Raw genomic sequence first — 21,799 nt, 5'->3', positions numbered from 1 at the left:
CAGCCTCCTAAGTAGCTGGGATTACAGGTGCCCGCCACCATGCCCGGCTAATTTTGTATTTTTTAATAGAGAAAGGATTTCACCATGTGGGCCAGGCTGGTCTTGAACCCCTGACCTCAAGTGATCCACCCACCACCCAACTATTGAATTGTAACTATTGAATTTTCTAAACTGTACTTTTTACTTTTTAAAGTTATCAACAGTGGCCAGCGCAGTGGCTCACACCTGTAATCCAGCACTTTGGGAGGCCGAGGCAGGTGGATCACAAGGTCAGGAGATCAAGACCATCCTGGCTAACACTGTCTCTACTAACAATACAAAAAAATTAGCCAGGCGTGGTGGCGGGTGCCTGTAGTCCCAGCCGCTTGGGAGGCTGAGGCAGGAGAATGGCGTGAACATGGGAGACAGAGCTTGCAAGGAGCCGAGACTGGGCCACTGCACTCCAGCCTGGGTGACAGAGTGAGACTCTGTCTCCAAAAAAAAAAAGAAAGAAAATTCAATAGTTACAGAAAGGTACAAAATGAAAAGCAACATAGCCTTAGTTTACAAAATGTAACCACTTTTAAGTTTCTCAAATTAGGAAAGTTTGAAACAAGTAGAAACCAGAAAAATGAAAGATGAAGGGGGCAACTTTAGACAAGAACTTGGAAATCATTCCATTTATGTGCAATGTCTAGAACAGGCAGATTTACAGAGAGTATGTTAGTGGTTGCTTAGGGGTAAGAGGTCAGGATAGGAGGTGAGGTAGAGTGGGTTCAGGGTCAGGGGAACAAAAATGTTCAAAAATTAGATTGTGGTAATGGTTGCTAAGCCCTATGAATAGATAAAAATGATTTATACAGTTTACATGGAAATTGTAGGCATGTGAATTTTTCTTTTTTTTTTTTAAGACAGAGTTTCGCTCTTGTTGCCCAGGCTGGAACGCAATGGCACAATCTCAGTTCACCACAACCCCCGCCTCCCCAGTTCAAGCGATTCTCCTGCCTCAGCCTCCCGAGTCACTGGGATTACAGGCATGCACCACCACGCCCAGCTAATTTTGTATTTTTAGAGATGGACTGGTCTTGAACTCCCAACTTCAGGTGATCCGCCTGCCTCGGCCTCCCAAGGTGCTGAGATTACAGGCGTGAGCCACCGCACCCAGTGCAAATTATATTTCAATAAAGTTGTTTAACAAAAAAATAAATGCTAGAGTTGAGTCCTGACGAAGCACGCCTGGCAATGTAGGCAAAGAACCTGAGCATGCAAGGTTTTGAATATCACTAAAGAGTTCAGATTTTTTTCAATCTTCAAGGCAGTGGGAAATCCGAGTAATATATGACAAGTGGTTCTGAAGAAGCAGAAGAGACCTGAAGGACAGGAAGTAGGCGATAACAGATTGGAGTTTGTGGTAGTAACCTGGGCAAACTGAGAGAAGAGACCAGATGGGGATTAGTGACTGGTTAAGGTAAGGGCTTGGAGGGTGGGGGCAATCTTAGCTTTCATCTGAGAAAATAGTTGTAAAAGCGCCAGTATAGGTCTCATAGGGAGAAGATTTGAAGGGCTGTTTTGTACATATCTAAAATAACCCGCATGCTGTCCAGTGAGCAATTGATTGCATGTATCTGTAACATTTTCAAGAAGTTTAGGCATCAAAGTTTTCAGACTGTTCATGGTGTAAATGTCAGCATAAATGATGACAGTGACTATGAAAGGGGAACCAGGGAAAGCAACAGACATCAAGGATACACAGTTTCAAGGCATAGATCTCCAAGTGTCAAATGCACACCCATGTATCCACTGGAGTTAACAATTTGGAAAGGAATTAGGAAATCTGGCATAAAACAGACTTGATTAGCGGGGAAGGAGGTGCCACACTGCCACGGACTGACGTGAGGGGAGACAAGTGACTCTCATTAAAAAGGTGATAGGATAGCAGCTTGAAGAGGGTCATGGTAATGTTTTTTAAATGAGAGATGAGCTTAGGTGAAGGGAAGACTCCAGATACAGGTCAAGGGGATGACTGAGACAGCAGACTCCCCTAGGAGCCAGGAAGCGCTGGAGCCCAGAGTCTTCCACAGAAAAGACGCCTCTACCCCTGATGCCGGAGGGAAGCAGTGAGAAAACATGAAATAGCAAAGTGGGCACTGGGAGAAGAAACTGACTAGACTTCAAAGCACAGCCGAGATGAGAAGCATGGAGTAGCATGGTGGTAAGATGGAACCAGGGCTGGTGTTGCTGGGGAAAGTAGTCCAGCCTGGCTTGCCAGAGGATTTAATAGTTTCTTGTGTGTAAATTAGAGGCTGAATCATAGGAAATTGCTTGTATTTGACTGTATTTTACCTATAAAAACAACAGTTTCATATGATACAACCTATTTGTTGACTAGCTAGCTTTGTGGCAAAAAAGAACTAAAAAGAATCATAATGGTCCACAGGGCATTAATAACCTAAGTAAAACTTTCACTGGGAGAGGATTAGACAAAGGAGACACTCTCCAATAATTAGAAAATAAAGAGCAACTACAATTATTTGTGAATATGGTGGTGAGTTTCCTTTAATCAAAGACAACCATGACAAATTTATTAACTATCAAAAGCTACATTTTACTAAAAACAATCTGCCTTTAAAAATGTTGAATCATACAATATATACAATACATGCCGCTTTCCATTTTGGACATCGCTATCCATTTGAGTCCTAAAAAGGGGAAGAATAGCTGGTTAACAGTTTATAAATGATAAACCAAAAGTTCATATAATATACATAAATGAAATCTAACAATTAGCCCTCTTCAGTGAGTAGGGCCCAGGGTAATCCATATTATATATCTTATATTTATTCCCTTCTTTTTTTCTTTTTTTTGAGATGGAGTCTTGCTCTGTTGCCCAGGCTAGAGTGCAGTGGCGTGATCTCAGCTCACTGCAAGCTCCGCCTCCCGGGTTCACCCCATTTTCCTGCCTCAGCCTCCTGAGTAGCTGGGACTACAGGCGCCCGCCACCACGCTCGGCTAATTTTTTTGTATTTTTAGTAAAGCCTGGGTTTCACCGTGTTAGCCAGGATGGTCTCAATCTCCTGACCTCATGATCCGCCCGCCCTGGCCTCCCAAAGTACTGGGATTACAGGCGTGAGCCACCACACCCGGTCTATTCCCATCTTTCATTTAAAATATTTTTACAACTTGGAACAAAAGTATCTCAATTAATTGAAGCACATATTAAGTGTTTACATTAAGTACGAAAAAGCTTATTTTAATGCTCAAAATCACAAAATTTGAGCTGGAAAAAAAATCCTTAGCAATGATCTAGCTTGAAATTTTTATACATGTATTTATAGATTAAAAAAAAATGAAGTTGAAGCCAGGCATGGTGGCTCATGTCTGTAATCCCAGCACTTTGGGAAACCGAGGCGGGCAGATCACGAGGTCAGGAGTTTGAGACCAGCCTGACCAACATGGTGAAACCCCATCTGTACTAAAAATACAAAATTTAGCCGGGCATGGCGGTAGGTGCCTATATCCCAGCTACTCGGGAGGCTGAGGCAGGAGAATTGCTTGAACCCGGGAGGCAGAGGTTGCAGTGAGCTGAGATCGTGCCACTGCACTCTAGCCTGGGTGACAGAGCAAGACTCTGTCTCAAAAAAAAAAAAAGAAGTTGAGTGAGATTAAGTGATTTGCCCAAGGTTTTAAAGTAAGGGACAAAAATAAATAAAGTAAGGGGCATAGCCAATGGAATCTAGGTCTTCCCACCCACAACTGTGTGCACTACAAAATGCCAGATCATTATTAAGATTTCTTTCTAGAAATGTTACCCTTGATAAAAATGAAGAATTCTTTCATAGCCTAATACAAACTTTAGAAATGCCAATTTACCAACATTATTCTAAGGTAATTGTATCCTAATCCTCCTTTTCTGCTTTGTACTTATAAAATAAGCAAATCTAATGGTACAGTGAACAACAACATGGATGGAAGGATTCAGTATTTCACTTATCTAATTTACCAGTTTGTTGGGGGGAAAAGAAGCAGCTGGGTACAGTGGCTCATACCTATAATCTCAGCAGTTTGGGAGGCTGAGATGGGTGCATCCCTTGAGCCCAGGAGTTTGAGACCAGCCTGGGCAACATAGTGAGACCCCTTCCCTATTTTTTATTAAAAAACAAAAACAAAACCCACCAAACCAAGAACAATCCTGCACTGTTTCTTTCAGCTGCAAATCTTTTTTTTTTTTTTTTGAGATGGAGTCTTGCTCTGTCTCCTAGACTGGAGTGTAGTGGCGTGATCTGGGCCACTGCAACCTCCGCCTCCCAGGTTCAAGCGATTCTCCTGCCTCAGCCTCCCAAGTAGCTGGGATTACAGGCGTGCACCACCACGCCCAGCTAATTTTTGTATTTTTAGTAGAGATGGGGTTTCACCATGTTGGTCAGGCTGGTCTCGAACTCTTGACCTCGTGATCCGCCTGCCTCAGCCTCCCAAAGTGCTGGGATTACAGGCATGAGCCACGGTGCCCAGCCTCAGCTGCAAATCTTAACAGCACAAATTTAATCAATCCAGAGAAGGGAACGTAGAACCACTATGCCTTTCTCACCTGTTACACAGTTCTAAGAATAGGGCACTACAGGGAGGCAAAAATCCAAATTTCACTGGAATGGGGAAAAAGGATACTTTGGATTGCCAAATAAACTTTTAATAAAACTGTGTAGCCATCCCATTGAAAACATTACCTTCAGCTAGCATCAAGCACTCAACTTCTGCTGCCTCTGACTTGGAGTAATCACAGGCTCTGAAATCTCAAAGGTCTTCACAATCTCCTGGCAGACAATAATGAACATTTAGGCGTTGGGTTTACAGAAAGTGAAGTCAGAGTCAGAACTATGCAGGGGCAACAGGCAGAGCTTTACCTCCCAGTCACGGTAACTCAAAGCTATAATTCCTTGATTCCTAACTTGTGTGTTATGTTCAAATCCCTCATTTTCTTCATTAATACTAACAGGCTCTGTTTGAAAGACAAATTTTTCAAATTTATCAAAGGTTATTAAATCGGAACAGGTAATCTAAACGGAAACTGATGTATAATAGCAATGAAACCTGTATTGAAAAGATACTTATAATATTACACACTTTTTAGGATTTCATGCATTATGGAGCTGCTGCAGTATTATTACGGTAGTCAGTCATCCCATCTGTTTCCATTTAAAAAAACATGTAGTAGAGTAACACATTCGAGACATTTGAAAATCTGCATATCTATGTGTCAACCACAGAGCTAAGCCCTAGTGAGTCCAATAGGACACTGAGAACATCGAAAGTAGCAAGTAAGTGCGATGGAAATATTCTCTCCACAGGATACCTTAGGAGGACATGAGTAATGGAGAGTGTGAAATTATTCAGGTAAGAATGAAAGATTCATAGAACCTCAAGGAGAAAAGAAGGTGCTGGCATCTGACAAAACGTGATTAGAAAGAGGGATACTACAAAAATGACTGCAGTCATTTCTAAATTAAGATCTGAGGGAAATTATATGATTTCTTTGTTAATATTTACAGCAGATATTGAATCAATGATATAGATGAATCCATCAAATTTTAGACGCTGGCCATGTTTTCAGTGTCTTCAGGTAGTTGAGCAAGATACAATATTGTAAATGTTAATCTACATTGAAAATTCATTTACATTTAGTAAAATACTTAAATTCTACTAACAAATATATTTTCTCTAAAACTAATTTTTCCAAACATAGTATCATTTACCTATTATTGGCAGTCGGTCTTGGTCAAGTCTTATTCTTGCAAAACCATCCTAAAACGAAAACATGATTTTAGGAGAAGACAAACATTTAAGACTCAAACCTATAACCACTAGATGAAAAAAATTACTCAGAAAATTCAGTATCTCAGAAAATCAAATTATACCATAGCAATAATGTGATGATATAGATAAGACTTCCCTAATATCTTTTGTTTACACAGGGTATCTTTTGGGTTTCTAATCAGCTCTTTCACCCAGACACAGCCTCCATCCTGAGAATCTCTTAAGTGAAACTCATCTTGTCTCTTTAACTGATTTATGTATATTTTGGAATAGTCCACATTTTATTCTGCATAATTCTGTCACTGGAACCACTGGCAAAATATGCCTTTTTTTATTATTTCTGAGAAAATACTTCGGTCGACATAAGCTTTTCTCTAAGGTTAAAATCAAATTCATCTTACATGTGGGAATGCAACCTGAAGTAAGATTAAAGACAGTCTAAAGTAAATTTCCATGGTACATTTCTGAGTAGAGTTTTAAAACCGATTTTGAAATAATTTCAGACTTAAAGGGCTATAAAACTACTATAAACACATGCCATATATCCTTTATCCATATTCATCAGTCATTAAAGTGTTAGTTACCACGTTTACTTTATCACTCTACATACTATTATTTATGAATGAAGTGAGAATGATAGGCGGTCTGCTTCTTTTCCCTAATCTTTCAGTGTGTATTTCTTGAGAACAAGGATATTCTCTTATACAACATGACAACTATCAAATTCAGGAAATTTAACATTTATACCATACTGTTACCTAATCTACAGTTCCATATTCAAATTTTTCCAATTCTTTCTCTACATAATGTCTAAAACATAAAAGCAAGCACATAAAATTTTAGCTAGCTTCTTCTACCTAATATGCCAATTAACGTTTTGCTACAATGCGTCTGAAACGTATACTGGCTAGTGTATACAGATACCTTTGCCAGCTCCCTTCTATAGCTTTTCTTATGTATCCTTTTAAAAGCATATAAAAGCAATTAGAAAAATAATCTTTAATCTTACCCGTATAATGAAGGAAACATGAAAGATGTTTTCCACTGTACGGGGGAAAGAATGAGGATCAACCACAAAGTCAAAGAAGGACATTGGGGTATCAGCTATAGACAAAAAGAGAAAAAAGATTTGATTTTTGTTTATCGTTAATATCAGTATACTCTAGCATTAGCCGGAGACAAAGAAAAGGTGTGCACTCATCCTGCTGCAGGAGTGCAAATCAATCCAACCCTTCTGGAGGCCAATCTGGCATCTCTACTAAAAACATGTATGCTCACTGACCTGGAAACCACCTCTAAGAAGCTGTCCTACAGCAACATGAGTGCAAGAACACAAAATTACATGCTAAGATTTTTTACTTCAGCAATTTATACAAGAGTAAAATGCTATAAAGAACTTATTCATCCAGCTGGGCATGGCGCTCACGCCTGTAATCCCAGCGCTTTGGGAGGCCGATGCTGGCAGATCACCTGAGGTCAGGAGTTCAAGACCAGCTTGGCCAACATGGCGAAACCCTGTCTCTAACTAAAAATACTGAAAAAAATTAGCCAGACGTGGCGTGCACCTGTAATCCCAGCTACTCGGGAGGCTGAGGCAGGAGAATTGCTTGAACCTGGGAGGTGGAGGTTGCAGTGAGCTGAGATGGTGCCACTGCACTCCAGCCTGGGTGACAGAGTGAGACTCTGTCTCAAAAAAAAAAAAAAAAAGGGAACTTGGCCAGGCACAGTGGCTCACGCCTGTAATCCCAGCACTATGGGAGGCCGAGGCGGGTGGATCACAAGGTCAGGAGATCGAGACCATCCTGGCTAACACGGTGAAACCCAGGCTCTACTAAAAATACAAAAACATTAGCCATGCGTGGTGGCGGGCCCCTGTAGTCCCAGCTACTTGGGAGGCTGAGGCAGGAGAATGGTGTGAACCCGGGAGGCGGAGGTTGCAGTGAGCTGAGATTGCGCCACTGCGCTCCAGCCCCGACGACAGTGCGATAGACGACTTCTAAAAAAAAGAACAAAAACCATTATGGAGGGTCTGTTAAATACATTTACAGCACAGCCATATAATGGGAATTGGTGAACAAAATAATGGAGATCTATATGAAATAATATGGAAGAATGTCCACTGGAAAAGTCACATAGCAGAAGAATGTGCATATAATGATTAGCTTGGAAAAAAAGAAAAAAAACAAACTTTTTTTGAGACAGAGTTTCATTCTTGTTGCCCAGGCTAGAGTGCAATGGCACGATCTCAGCTCATGCAACCTCCACCTCCCGGGTTCAAGCGATTCTCCTGCCTCACTCTCCCGAGTAGCTAGGATTACAGGCACACACCACCACACCGGGCTAATTTTGTATTTTTTAGAGAGACAGGGTTTCTCCATGTTGGTCAGGCAGGTATCGAACTCCCGACCTCAGGTGATCCGCCTGCCTCAGCCTCCCGAAGTGCTGGGATTACAGGCATGAGCCACCATGCCCGGCCAAAACAAACTATTTAGGTAGGTGTGTATGAAACTGATAAAATAATCTGAAAATATACACATTACATTTTAAAATGAGGGGAGGTGGAACGGGTACTTTTGACATTTCTCATTTGAATGCATATTTCATTTTGTAACAAAAAAATCTTTTAAAGATAAAAATGAAAAAGTTAACTTCAAACTTTTCACATGAAATTTCTAAAGGGGAGAAGAATCCTCATTAAATGAATATGCATTTATTCAAACATTACATACAGCTGAAACTGCCTTTAAAATACAAGTAACCTCACTGAACAGATAAATACAAATTGCTCCACTTTGAATGGTGTTACACTTACGATCTTCTTGAAAATATGTCTGCAACAATCCCAAGATTCTTTCTACTTCTTTCTCTGTTGCTTCTTGATGAGATTCTTCCATTCTTCTTAACTGAAAAAAGTCATCATCAAGCTGACAGACCTACTTACTGGCCTATTAACAACCTTTTCTTCACTCTTGCATACTCAAACTTTTTTTTTTTTTGAGACAGGGTCTTGCTTTGCCACCCAGGTTAGAGTGCAGTTGCATGATCTTGGCTCACTGTAACCTCAGACTCCTGTGCTCAAGGGATCCTACCACCTCAGCTTCTTGAGTAGCTGGGACTAGAAGCGTGCACCACCACATCTGGTTACTTTTTTTTTTTTTTTAACTCATGCTACCTTGTCTAGGACACCTTGCTAATTAAAAAAAATTTTTTTTAGATATGAGGTCTTGCTATGTTGCTCAGGGTGGTCTCAAACTTATGACCTCAAGTGATCCTCCTGCCTCAGCCTCCCGAAGCACCTAGGTAACAGGCACGAGCCACTGTGCCCAGCCTAAATGTCGTCTGTTGGGGATTACTAGCAGTTTATATCCCCATCTTAAAATGTATGGTTTAGGCAGGGCACAGTGGCTCATACCTGTAATCTCAGCACTGAGGGAGGCTGATGGATCACAAGGTCAGGAGTTCGAGACCAGCCTGGCCAACACGGTGAAACCCCATCTCTACTAAAAAATACAAAAATTAACCAGGCATGGTGGTACATGCCTGTAATCCCAGCTACTTGGGAGGCTGAAGCAGGAGAATCGCTGGAACCCGGGAGGCAGAGGTTGCAGTGAGATGAGATTGTGCCACTGCACTCCAGCTTGGGTGACAGAGCAAGACTCTGTCTCAAAAAGAAAAAAAACATACATATGGTTTAAAAAAATACAGATTTTCTAGTTTCAGTAACTTTTTTTTTTGAGATGGAGTGTTGCTCTGTGGCCCAGGCTGGAGTACAATGGCGTCATCTTGGCTCACTGCAACCTCCACCTCCCAGGTTCAAGTGATTCTCCTGCCTTAGCCTCCCGAGTAGCTGGGATTATAGGCACCCGCCACCACATCCGGCTCATCTTTTGTATTTTTTAGTAGAAACGGGGTTTCACCATGTTGGCCAGGCTAGTCTTGAACTCCTGACCTCAGGTGATCCACCCGACTTGGCCTCCCAGTGTTGGGATTACAGGGGTGAGCCACCGCACCCGGCCAACCTTTTTTTTGTTTTGTTTTGTTTTTTGTTTTGAGACAGACTCTCGCTCTGTTGCCCAGGCTGGAGTGCAGTGGCACCATCTCGGCTCACTGCAACTTCTGCCTCCTGGGTTCAAGTGATTCTCCTGCCTCAGCCTCCCAAGTAGCTGGGACTACAGGCGCCCACCACCACGCCTGGCTAATTTCTGTATTTTTAGTAGAGATGGGGTTTCACCATATTGGCTAGGATGGTCTCGAACTCTTGACCCTGTGATCTGCCCGCCTCAGCCTTCCAAAGTGCTGGGATTACAGGGGTGAGCCACTGTGCCTGGCCTCAGTAACATTTTTCTATCAGTTTCTTAATAGAAGAGTAACATTACCAAATTAACCATTTTCAGGTTGAACATAAAATAGCAAAATACAAAAGGGCAGTTTAGAAACAGTGGTTCTCCAGTGGGTGTGACGTCCCCCCCCACACCCCCAAGGGACATTTGTTGTTATATGTAGATATTTTTGGTTGTCACAGCTCGGGGGTTGAGGTGGGCTATGAGCATATAGCAGGTAGAGGCCAGGGATGCTGCTAAACATCCTACAATGCACAGGACAGTTCCCCAAACCAAAAATTATCCAGCCCTAAGTGTTGACAGTGGTGAGGCTGACCCTGGCTTAGGAGAGCCGATCAAAACCAGAGAAATGAGTTAAAGACAAGCAGCCAGTCCGATAAAATCCTTAAAGGCTTAAATAAAACGATTATTTAAGTGACAAAACCTGGCTCCAGACCTGCAAGCTTAGAAAAAATGGCCAAATTGCATGCACATTATTTTAATGGCTATTTTAACTTTTAGGTGTTTTGTAAAAAGCAACATTTTAAAACAAACCTGGACAGGCATTGCCCTCTCCTCTTGTATCATAGGAACTTTTCTTGGACGGTCGACTCGTGGCTTTGGCACAGGGCACTCTCCGTATATGGAACCCAACCTGATGAAAAATATGCTTTCATGTATTTTTTTGCCTGTTGTTTGTTAAACAAACTAATTTTACTAAAAGTAGTTTGCATGATATAGTCAAATTCAGACCAGACATTAGTGATATACAAGCTGACATCAGACTAAGACTCTTAGTAAGGTTTGTGACAGCCTTTCTGCCTTCTTTGTATTTCTAAAATAACTCCTAGGAGCTTTACTCAACCACTGATACCTCCTCAGACACCTTCATACTGCCCTGTACAGTAGGCCAGTGAATGTGCCTGTGACCTCTTCCCACCACCCAACCTATTATCTGTTTTGCAAAGCCAACTTCTAAAAGAGCAGGGGAAGGATGAGTAGGCATGTGGGGAAGCTCCAGTAGGGTCAGAAGCCTTTGATCTGGGGAGGCCAAGGCAGAGGCTCCCCGCCCAGGACTACGAACACATCTGTCTTAGAGTAACAGGGCAAGTCACAGCCATGGGATTCCTTTTCCTTCTGGATTCTGCCCTCATGCAGACTTGGGCTACAGTAATAGATGTAAGTCTGCATCATGTAGAGATCAAAGCCCCAAGAATAAGGCTCATGTGGTCCCTACACTTGAGGAGACGGAAGTATACGATGTAGATGGACAGCTACGTTATACACACAGATCCATTTCGGCATCACATGGTGGGTTACTCTGGGCACACTCCTGCTCCACAAGGAGCAGTATCAAAAAATAAATTAATCAAATTTAAAAAAAGTAACATGGTAGATCCTGGGTGCTTAGAGAGTACTGCTCAAGTGCTGTGAGAACACCTGGGCAGAGATATCTACCCAGACATGGGAGTGACGTGGTTGGGAAATCTGATCCTACACTGCTAACACCTCTGTCTGGAGAAGTTGCTGGAGGCTTCCAAGATGGGGCCTGCTGGATAAACAAACTTTACCGAATGGGAAAGATGAAAAGGAATTGGAGGCCAAGAGAACAGCAAGTACAAAGACACAGTTTTAAGTACTTCATTGTGGCTGGAAATTGGGCTGGATGATGAGATAAAGTTTAAGGCTTTATCTTTATAACCTCGGATATATGAGTTTAGTACGATAGCAAAAAACAAAGATTTAGACTTTATCGTAAGATAAAGAAGTTTCGTCGGTATCCTATTAAATAGAACATACACAAATGGCTCTGGGCACCTGAGTTACCTGAAGTCTTACTAAAAATAGATGCCAGATCCCACACCACACTACTACATTGGCATCTCCAAGGCCTTCTACCCGAGCCATTACCAATCTCAAAGGTTTTTAAAAAGACAAATTAGAAAAGACAAATGCCCAGGAGCTATACCACTTAAAGGAGGACTGAACAACTCAGATGGCTACCCCTAGAGAAAGTATCTACTGGGCAACAAAACCAATATACTTGAAGGTCCTCTAGAGAAGAGCCAGTAAGAGCTGTTCTTAGTTTCTCCATAGGACCATGCCAGGAAGTTAAGACAGAAGCCAACTTCATTCGAATATGAAGAAATCTTTTTTTAAAATCAGAGTTCTATCTAAAAAATGAACGGGGCAGTTTATGTGGCAGTGACAAGTAATCTTCAAATACAAGTCAGTGGTCATCCAACAGGGTATTATAATAAATGTCATTTTAGACATTAGGAGACTCGTAAGATACCCTCAGTAGGAGGTATCATCCTCCTATATGGTAAGGATTTTAAAGATGATAAACCCAGAGCCTCATGAGCTAGAAGCAAAGGAGCCAGGAGAGAGCACTGGTAAAGAGGTTCTGGCCTTTTCTGCTAAAGCAGAATGAGAGATCCTTTAAGGTTCCACCCACATCTAGAGTTTATGGACTTTTCTTTTTTTTGAGACAGGGTCTTACTCTGTCACCCAGGCCAGAGTGCAGTGGCACCATCTCAGCTCACTGCAATCTCTGCCTCCCAGGCTCAAGAGATCCTCCCACCTCGGCCTCCCAAATAGCCAGGACCACAGGCATGGGCCACCACAGCGGGCTAATTTTTTGTATTTTTGGTAGAGATGGGTTCTCGCCATGTTGCCCAGGCTGATCTTGAATTCCTGAGCTCAGATGATCTACCTGTATCCACCTCCCAAAGTGCCGGGATTAAAGGCGTGAGCCACCACGCCCGGAGTAGTGTTTATGAACTTTTATATCAAAGTTTCAAGTCTCCAAACAACGGCATCATGACTGTCACCTCTACAATACCAAATAATCTTTATCCCTACAACAAAAAACAATTTAAGGTTCACAAATAGCTGGTCTGTTGGATTTTTAAAATAATCTTACAGAAAGTGGAATGTATGGGTTTTATTAAAGGTGTTTTCTGCTGTTTTGCCTGATATTTTCCAGGAGTCATAGACGATGAATTCAAAATCAGGACTATCTTCATCACGGATAAGTTCTTCAGCTTCTAGCGGATTTACACCCATATGTGTGAGCTACAAAAATGAAGGAAAACAAAAAACCCAGTTAAGCCACACGCAATCATTGTCCACATCCAATAATCTGCATCACTCAACCTTTAAGAGGCCAGACGCAAAGCCTGCTTTCAGTGTCTTAATATGTTGGCTAAATTTCTTATTGTAAAGATAACTTTACAGTTAAAGTCCTCTTTTCAAAGCTACCTTCTTTTTGGCAGAAAATATTCCTCAATGTACTTAAAACCTTTGGGTGAGAAAGTGAAATGATTTAGACTAGTGGTTCTCAACCTGGGTATACTTACCCACAGGGGCTTTTGGCAATACCTGGAGATATTTTTGGGTGTCACAACTGATATGCTGCTGGCATCTACTGGGTAGAGGCCACGGAGGCTGCTGAATATCATACAATGCACAGTACCGGCCCCCAAAACAAAGACATGCCCAGCTCCAAATGTCAATCAATAGTGTCAGTGCTGAGAAACCCTACTCTAGCCCACTGGCAGGCAGAGTGATTTAGGTACGCCGGAACTCAGCCCCCTGGGAATTTCTGTATCGCCAATAGTTCATGTATTAGTAAAGCTGCACTAGCATACAAATATAAAATTAAATCCCAAATCAAAAGCTTCACGACAGCACCAGCAAGTTCAGCTGGTGTTCAGATTTTAATTTTTTGCAAACGTCCTACAAATCTCTATTCAGCTTGTATCGCGGTATATCCAGAGAGCAGTGGCCCGGCATTACTGAGAGAATGGCTCATCTTAAAATTCCCTTCCTGGGAAGAGTAGACGGAAGTCAAATAATTCTCTCATCTCAAACTGTCTTACAGAAAATGTGTTATATTGAATTTACTTTTATGAAAGTCCATTTTTATTACATTATACTGTAAAATGCCTAGAAGTTATCCAGTTATGATGGCAACATCATATATAAACAATAATCACAAGACCCTTGGGGAGCTTAACCCTATTAAAGGCAACCAGACTTTAAAGAAAGACTACAAGAGCCTGCTCTTCTCTGTTCCCTTGCTGCCCGTCCTACCACGGCACCCTTGTAGGTGGATGTGGCAGTTTTGGTCTGTTTAACTGACAGAGAGATCCACCGATCTTCCCTTACAGTGTCTATATTTGATGTTATACAGAAGAAAGTCTTCTCCGCCCAGAGACTTGACAACTATTAATTTAAGGTTTTATATTTAATGCTTTAAGACTTCTAGAATTTATTTTAGAATGAATAAATTCTAAATTTATTTATTTAGAATTTAAAATATGGAGCTTGGCCGGGCACGGTGGCTCACACCTGTAATCCCAACACTTTGGGAGGCCAAGGCGGGTGGATCACGAGGTCAGGAGTTCGAGGCCAGCCTGGCCAACATGGCGAAACCTCATCTCTACAAAAAATACAAAAATTATCCAGGCGAGGTGGCAGGCGCCTGTAATCCCAGCTACTTGGGAGGCTGAGGCAGGAGAATCACTTGAACCCAGGAGGTGGAGGTTGTGGTGAGCCGAGATCATGCCATTGCACTCCAGCCTGGGCAACAAGAGCAAGACTCCGTCTCAAAAAATAAAAAAAGAAAAAAGTAAAGTACAGAGCTTAACCTGATAAAGTAATTTTTAAAGAAATACACAATATATGGTTACTCTATTGATGTATATTAGAGTGCATTTTCCTAAGTGTATTATGCTTCACAATAAAAAAAAAGTTTAAAAAAAAAAGAAAAGGTTTGAAAAACAAACTGGAAATAATCTCATGCCTCCTGCCTTTACAAAAAAAGTACTTTATCTGGTCAGATCTCATAGTACTAAATTATTTTAATAACCATTTGACATAAACATCCAGTTAGAAATACAATGTTCCTACTGAGGTGCAGCTATCTGTGCTAGGACAGAGGTTGGCTCAGATTGATACACTGACTGATTAACTGATTTTGAGACGGAGTCTCACTCTGTAGCCCAGGCTAGAGTGCAGTGGTGTGATCTCGGCTCATTGCAACTTCTGCCTCTCCTGCCTTAGCCTCCCAAGTAGCTGGGATTACAGGTGCCCACCACCACACCCAGCTAATTTTTGTGTTTTTAGTAGAGACGGGGTTTCATCATGTTCGCCAGGCTGGTCTCAAACTCCTGACCTCAGGTGATCCACCCGCCTCAGCCTCCCAAAGTGCTGGGATTACAGGCGTGAGCCACTGCGCCCGGCCAGAATAGAATTTTTTAAAAAGACAACAAAGTGAGCTACAAGGTCAGTCTCTGTGTGCTTTTTCTTTTTTTGGTAAATTCATCAAGGAACAGTTTCAGAATTGCAGGTAACCACTATTCAAACTTGTCAAGAGACAAAGAAAGGTGAATAAAACATAAAACCAAAAAAACCAAAACCTGGCTGGGCTGGATGGCTCACGCCTGTAATCCCAGCACTTTGGGAGGCCGAGCCGGGCAGATCACAAGGTCAGGAGATCCAGACCATCCTGGCTAACATGGTGAAACCCCGTCTCTGCTAAAAATACAAAAAAATTAGCCGGGCGAGGTGGCGGGCACCTGTAGTCCCAGCTACTCGGAAGGCTGAGGCAGGAGAATGGCGTGAACCCGGGAGGCGGTGCTTACAGTAAGCCGAGATCGCGCCACTGCCCTCTAGCCTGGGCGACAGAGTGAGACTCTGTCTCAAAGGGAAAAAAAAAAAAAAAGCAAAACCCAATCATATTCATATGGTTTTGAAATATTCTCAAAGACAGACCAAAACATGCCCTCTCGCCAGGCCTAACTCAATTCCAGCTGAGCTCTGCCGTCACAGAGTGTGCTTCTGTCTAGCCCAAGAAAAAGGTCCCCGGTCCCTGAGAAGGATCTAGAACACCAGTGAACAGAGGAAAAACGGCTATTGGCAAATGACCCCAGCACCCAGCATCTTAAGACAGAACGCTACGAGATTTTCACTCCAAGCCCCCATCCAAAATTCCACCACATAGCTCTACTTTGATCTGTTTAATTTGGTAAGATCTCTCTAGAGGAATCTGAGACCAAAAAAGAATGAAGTGAAATCATCTGCATATAAGCAAAGTAAATAATTATATAACATAGAACATTTCTTATTCAGTCTGTAGCTTTGAACTTACTAGAGTTTCAACATATCTTAACATGTCAAAGGAACTCAGGTCTGAGCGCAGCTGCTTTGCTTTCTCTTTGCCCAAATCGGAAGCCAAAACAAGAAAGTGGGCATCTAGGACTGCTTCTCTTGCTCGGGACACTATGCAAAAAAGAAAAGAAAATATTCACATTACAAAATACATGTTATCCATAGATATTTTCCCTACATTTCCAACTACTTACCAGGATATCCCACTAGACTAACAAAAAAAAAGAAAATCTCAATAGGCAACCGACCCATCTCCTTCTAAAACTTGCTCCCCTGCCCAACTCACCACAATCTCTAATGAAAGCTGACCAGTCTTCCTAAAAGCCAGCTTTCTCTCTAGTTCTCCTACTCCTGTTAGCTGAATCACAATCTCTTAAATAACCCCAGTTGAGCAAAACTCCTGTCATGTCTAATACTCACTTTTCCCTCTGACTCAATAACCCATCCTAATCACGATGATCATGTGTGCCGATGTAAGGACAATCAAATTCCCACTACATGCAGGACCCTGTGCTTGGCATGGTGGTTTGTGAACAGCAATAGGTAAGTTGCTAACGTTGCTAACCAAAATCATGGCATGTGCTAGGTTGGCATCAGGAGGCTCATGCCTCTGTATGGCTTCACAGGCAACCCCAGCAAAGCCACCCAAATGAACAGTCTACAGGCAGTAAGTAGGGACCCCTGAGGATGGATGCTCAAGAAAGGCTTGACAGAGGACATGGGATTTAACAAAAGCTATGGGAAAAAAGATTTAAATTAATGGAGAAACAGGCCGGGCGCAGCGGCTCACACCTGTAATCCCTGCACTTTGGGAAGCCGAGGCAGGCGGATCACTTTGAGCTCCAAAGTTTGAGACCAGCCTGGGCAATGAGGTGAAACTCCATCTCTAAAGAATCAAAAATTAGCTGGGCATGGTGGTGCACACCTGTAATCCCAGCTACTCGGCTGCTGAAGCTGGAGAATCACTTAAACGTGGGGGGCGGAGGTTGCAGTGAACCAAAATCATGCCACTGCACTCCAGCCTGGGCGACAGACTTAGGTGTTCCCAGACTACTTTTCATACTCCCTGTTGCCTGCAGGGTCTGATTAAGCAACCCCTCAGCCCCACTGTTGCCTTTTGTTGACCCTTCTTCATCTCCTGAGTATCCTGTGCCTGCCTGCCCCATTCCCTTCTCCTTTCATTTATTTATTTATGTTACAAACTGAGACCATCAAATCCATGAATGCCAAGCGTCTATTGTTTGCTGAGCAAACTAAGGCTCCATTGACTGAATAATTTTGCCCTAAAATGTTGCTTTAAATACTGGAAATAGCTGAGGGGGAAATGATGTGGGGATAAAGAACTGACTAGATGCATAGTAAATATCAAGGGAGTGATTGAGTCAAGCAAGACTAACAGCGAGGAGACTGAGAGTCCAGGCTATGAAGGGAAGACCAAGCTTAAGAGGGTAGTGGAGGGATTTAAACAGGTGAAGGAGAAAGACCCGGTTCCTGAAGGTTTTGATGAAGTTTAGCAAATGCAGTAGACTAAGATGGGAAATGGTAAGGAGGCTTTGGTCAAAGAAGAAACAGAAATTGGAGAGCATATATAAAGTGAAAAAGGAGACATTTAAAAAACTAGTCATGGCCAGGCACGGTGGCTCACGCCTGTAATCCCAGCACTTTGGGAGGCCGAGACGGGCGGATCACGAGGTCGGGAGATCGAGACCATCCTGGCTAACACAGTGAAACCCCGTCTCTACTAAAAAATACAAAAAACTAGCCGGGCGAGGTGGCGGGCGCCTGTAGTCCTAGCTACACGGGAGGCTGAGGCAGGAGAATGGCGTAAACCTGGGAGGCGGAGCTTGCAGTGAGCTGAGATTCGGCCACTGCACTCCAGCCCAGGCGACAGAGCAAGACTCCATCTCAAAAAATAATAATAATAATAATATGAGGAACCGGCCGACTGCGGTGGCTCATGCCTGTAACCAGCACTGTGGGAGGCGGAGGCAGGTGGATTACCTGAGGTCAGGAGATCAAGACCAGCCTGGCCAACGTGGCGAAACCCCATCTCTACTAAAAATACAAAAATTAGCTGGATGTGATGGAGCACACCTGTAATCCCAGCTACTCAGGAGGCTGAGGTAGGAGAATCGCTTGAACCTAGGAGGTGGAGGTTACAGAGAGCCGAGATTGTGCTACTGCACTCCAGCCTGGGAGACAGAGTAAGACTCCATCTTAGGCCGGGCGCGGTGGCTCAAGCCTGTAATCCCAGCACTTTGGGAGGCCAAGGAGGGTGGATCACGAGGTCAGGACATCGAGACCATCCCCGGCTAACATGGTGAAACCCCGTCTCTACTAAAAATACAAAAAACTAGCCGGGCGTGGTGGCGGGCGCCTGTAGTCCCAGCTACTCGGAGGCTGAGGCAGGAGAATGGCGTGAACCCAGAAGGCGGAGCTTGCAGTGAGCCGAGATCGCGCCACTGCACCCCAGCCTGGGCGACACAGCGAGACTCCGTCTCAAAAAAAAAAAAAAAAAAAACGACTCCATCTTAAATCTCCAAAAAAAAAAATTTGGCTGCATTCTCCCCTATGTTCCCACAGACCTGCCAGAGAGGGCTGGAGGGGACAGTGGTCTGGGTAGCAGTCCTGTGGCTCTATGACCATGAACCCACATCAGGGAGTACCCCTGTTACCAAGCAGACAGACGGCTGCTATCAATACCACTGCCGCTGCTTTCAATTCAAACTAAGGTTATTTTTTAAAGCACCCACGGCCTAGAGTTCAGTGCTCTGGGATCTCTCTCACTCACTCACACACAACACACCGCAGACTGGAGACCAGCAGGTACACTTGCAGGCCTTGCCACCTCCACTGCGCTACAGGTGGACCAATAGCAGGGAGCTGAGGAAGGCAAGACTGAGGGTGGGACAGGAAAAGAAACAGGATGTCAGAGGCTAGCTCAGTTCTGTAATTCATCCACTCAACCAGTGTATACTAGGGCTACGGCAGTAAATACAGAAAAAGAAAAAAGATAACGCATGCAACGTTCTCAAACTTGAAAAGGCAACAGAATCAACTGGGGGCTTAATACAGACTGCGGGACCTACCCCCAAATTTTCACATAAAGCCCTTATTATATAGTAAGCGCATAATAAAAATGGCATTATTGCTATAATGAAACGGTTCCCAAACTGGGAAAGCACTATTACAAATGTGAGAATTACTTGATGTTAATAATTTGGCGCTTATATAAAACTAATGAAAAGTATCATAAAACACGAGAGAACGTAAAATAACAAATTACCTTCATTAAACAGAGTGTTAGCCTCTTCAAGGACCTCTGTTAATTTGTCACCAGCATTCAGTATGTCCTCCCGGTTTTCTATTTTAAAAAATACAAACTTTGGGAAACTTGTTATGCATTCACTAATAAGCAGTTGACAAGGTTATCACCTACAACAGCAAAGCCAAGGCCCGGCCCCTGCGCCCTGAGTAATTACTTCCAACATCTTTATGTTTTTAACCAAAATGGCCCGGAAAAGGAAAAAGGCGACCCTATCCTATATGCAGCATGAATTTTAAAACGAAACACTGGCTCCCTCTAACCTTAACACAAAGGGCTGGACTCCGGCTGCATCCTCTGAGTGCTCCATAACCGAGTGGTTCTCAAACTTTGCAAGCAACACACACCATCACCTGGAGGGCCACGCCATAGTTGGGCGGGCCCACCCAGAGATTCGGATTCCGTGGGTCCGGGTGGGGTCCGAGAACGTGCATTTGACAGCTCTCGCGTGCCGCTGCCGCTGCGGGGCCAGGAGCCCACTCCGAGGACCGCCGGGCGCAATCAAAGCACGCGGAGTCCGCGTCTTGCCTCTCCCCACTGGCTGGCTGGGCTCAGGAGAGTCCGCGAACGGCTCTGGCCTCCAGCTTTTCCAGCCCGCCACTCGGGTACCCGCGCGCCCCCCGCCAAGGTCGCACGGCTCCAGCCACAGAACAGCTGTGGAAGCACTTTGTCAATAAATTAAGGAGCTGCGCGCGGCGAACGGCTGGCATCCGGCGCGTCTCTACTCGTGCCGCGCGGGGCCTGCGCCTGGCACCTGCCTCCGGTGCCCTCCCCACCGCGCCCGGCGCAGGGCGGGGACGACGGCCCGGCCCGCGCCGCCCGGAGGCACCGCCTTACGTTGGACAGAGTTGATGAGCGCCCGGTACTGATGGCGGATCTGGCGGCACAGGCCTTGGTCGGCCTCCGCCTCCAAGCTGGCCGGGTCCATCATCTCGTCCCCGGAATCCGACGGCTCTGTGTCCTCCAGGCTCGGGCGCTCTGGGGCTTCCCTGCGCTCCGGCGCGGAGCCGCGGCGGGACCTGGGCGACAGTGGGGACCGCGAGCGGGAGCGGGAGCAGGTCCGATCCCGGTGCGGGTCGCGGCCCCGACCCCGGCCCTCGGTCCCGCGGCCGCTGCTGTCCCCAGACATAGCGCCAATTCGCCGTGCAACTTCGGAACGGCGGAAGTTCGCGCCAGAAACTGAAACCCCTGCTCTGCGCCAGCGCCTGCTCCCCGCGGAACGTGGCTCCCGGGCCCGAGCGAGCGCACAGCGACGCCTGTGGCTGGAGGCCGGCGACGGGCCCGGCCAGGTCTCCAAGGCGTCTGGGGGGTGCACAGGAGGGGTCTGGCGGGGATCCTTTGTTCCCTTGACAAGATGTGTAATGAGCTCCCTCTTACTCCACACTGCAGGGCCGTGAGAATCCTGGTTTTCTGCCCCACCCCCCCTTTCCCACCCCACTGGACCTGCATCTTCCCTAGGTCCCTTTGCCTGCCCAGGACACAGCCGCAGCCTGGCACCCACATGGGCACGCAGTGCATGTGTGTTAAACGAGGTTCCTGCTGTGGAGCAGGATGAGCGCGGGACGTGGAGACCAGATGCGCTCTGCGGCTCACCTGTGCCCTCAGTTTTCCAGTGTCATCATGGCTGGCGGGGGGGGGGGCGATGGATGAATCAAATGTTTATGTGCAGCTGGCAATACCACCTTTTGTGAGGATGGCAGAACAGACAAATTAACAGGTAAACTCTGTTAACCATCCTTCTAAATATCTGCAACAGAATGTCACCAGAGCACAGGGTTTTGGTCTAGGTCCTGCTGCCCCCCTCACAGAAAACCAATCACTGAGACACCATTATTACCAAGGAAGAAGGTTTTAGCAGGGTGCTGCACGCAGGGAGATTGGAGCTCAGACTCACTCCATTGCCCTGACCAACTAAAATTAAGGGTTTATACAGTTGTAGGGAAGCAATGCAACAATGTGTGGGAAAGGAGGAACTTTCCTCTTTTCAGAAGGGGGAAGGAAGCTATGGGGATGCCTGAGGGGCTTGGCATCTCATTGTCTGGAATGCGGTGATCTGGTGAGTTTCAGTTTTTTGATACTTTTTGAGAGGCCCTGGGGGTCCTTTCCTGAGGAAGGAACTCAGATAAAACAAAGGTAAATTTCAACCTTAAGACTAGAAAACATAATTTCTAAGTTTATTTAAAAAATAATA

The 21,799-nt window shown here is 44.5% G+C and overlaps 1 protein-coding gene across 3 annotated transcripts; it reads right to left on the bottom strand.

The window, feature by feature from the left end:
- Positions 1 to 2,506: 2,506 nt before the first annotated feature.
- On the bottom strand, positions 2,507 to 20,823 carry LOC105469751 (NSE4 homolog A, SMC5-SMC6 complex component). 3 transcript variants are annotated; one of them, XM_011721267.3, is made up of 11 exons: positions 20,446 to 20,823; positions 19,570 to 19,647; positions 16,264 to 16,394; positions 13,033 to 13,184; positions 10,662 to 10,761; positions 8,600 to 8,690; positions 6,797 to 6,831; positions 5,727 to 5,775; positions 4,878 to 4,972; positions 4,701 to 4,787; positions 2,507 to 2,678 (listed from the first exon to the last, which is right to left on the bottom strand). In XM_011721267.3, exons 1-10 carry the CDS (start codon positions 20,735 to 20,737, stop codon positions 4,713 to 4,715), a joined length of 1,098 nt encoding a protein of 365 aa, XP_011719569.1. In that variant the 5' UTR covers positions 20,738 to 20,823; the 3' UTR covers positions 2,507 to 2,678; positions 4,701 to 4,712. The 3 variants fall into 3 exon arrangements, 2 of the variants coding, with proteins under 2 accessions (XP_011719569.1, XP_011719561.1); XM_011721259.3 differs by having other exon boundaries at positions 6,797 to 6,891; positions 20,446 to 20,819; XR_980058.3 differs by lacking the exon at positions 4,878 to 4,972 and having other exon boundaries at positions 6,797 to 6,891; positions 20,446 to 20,820.
- Positions 20,824 to 21,799: the final 976 nt, after the last annotated feature.

The sequence above is a fragment of the Macaca nemestrina genome, chromosome 9, assembly GCF_043159975.1.
Source record: "Macaca nemestrina isolate mMacNem1 chromosome 9, mMacNem.hap1, whole genome shotgun sequence".
Lineage (NCBI taxonomy): Eukaryota > Metazoa > Chordata > Mammalia > Primates > Cercopithecidae > Macaca > Macaca nemestrina.
The sequence above is the reverse complement of the archived record's forward strand: the minus strand, read 5'-3'. Positions and strand labels throughout refer to the sequence as shown.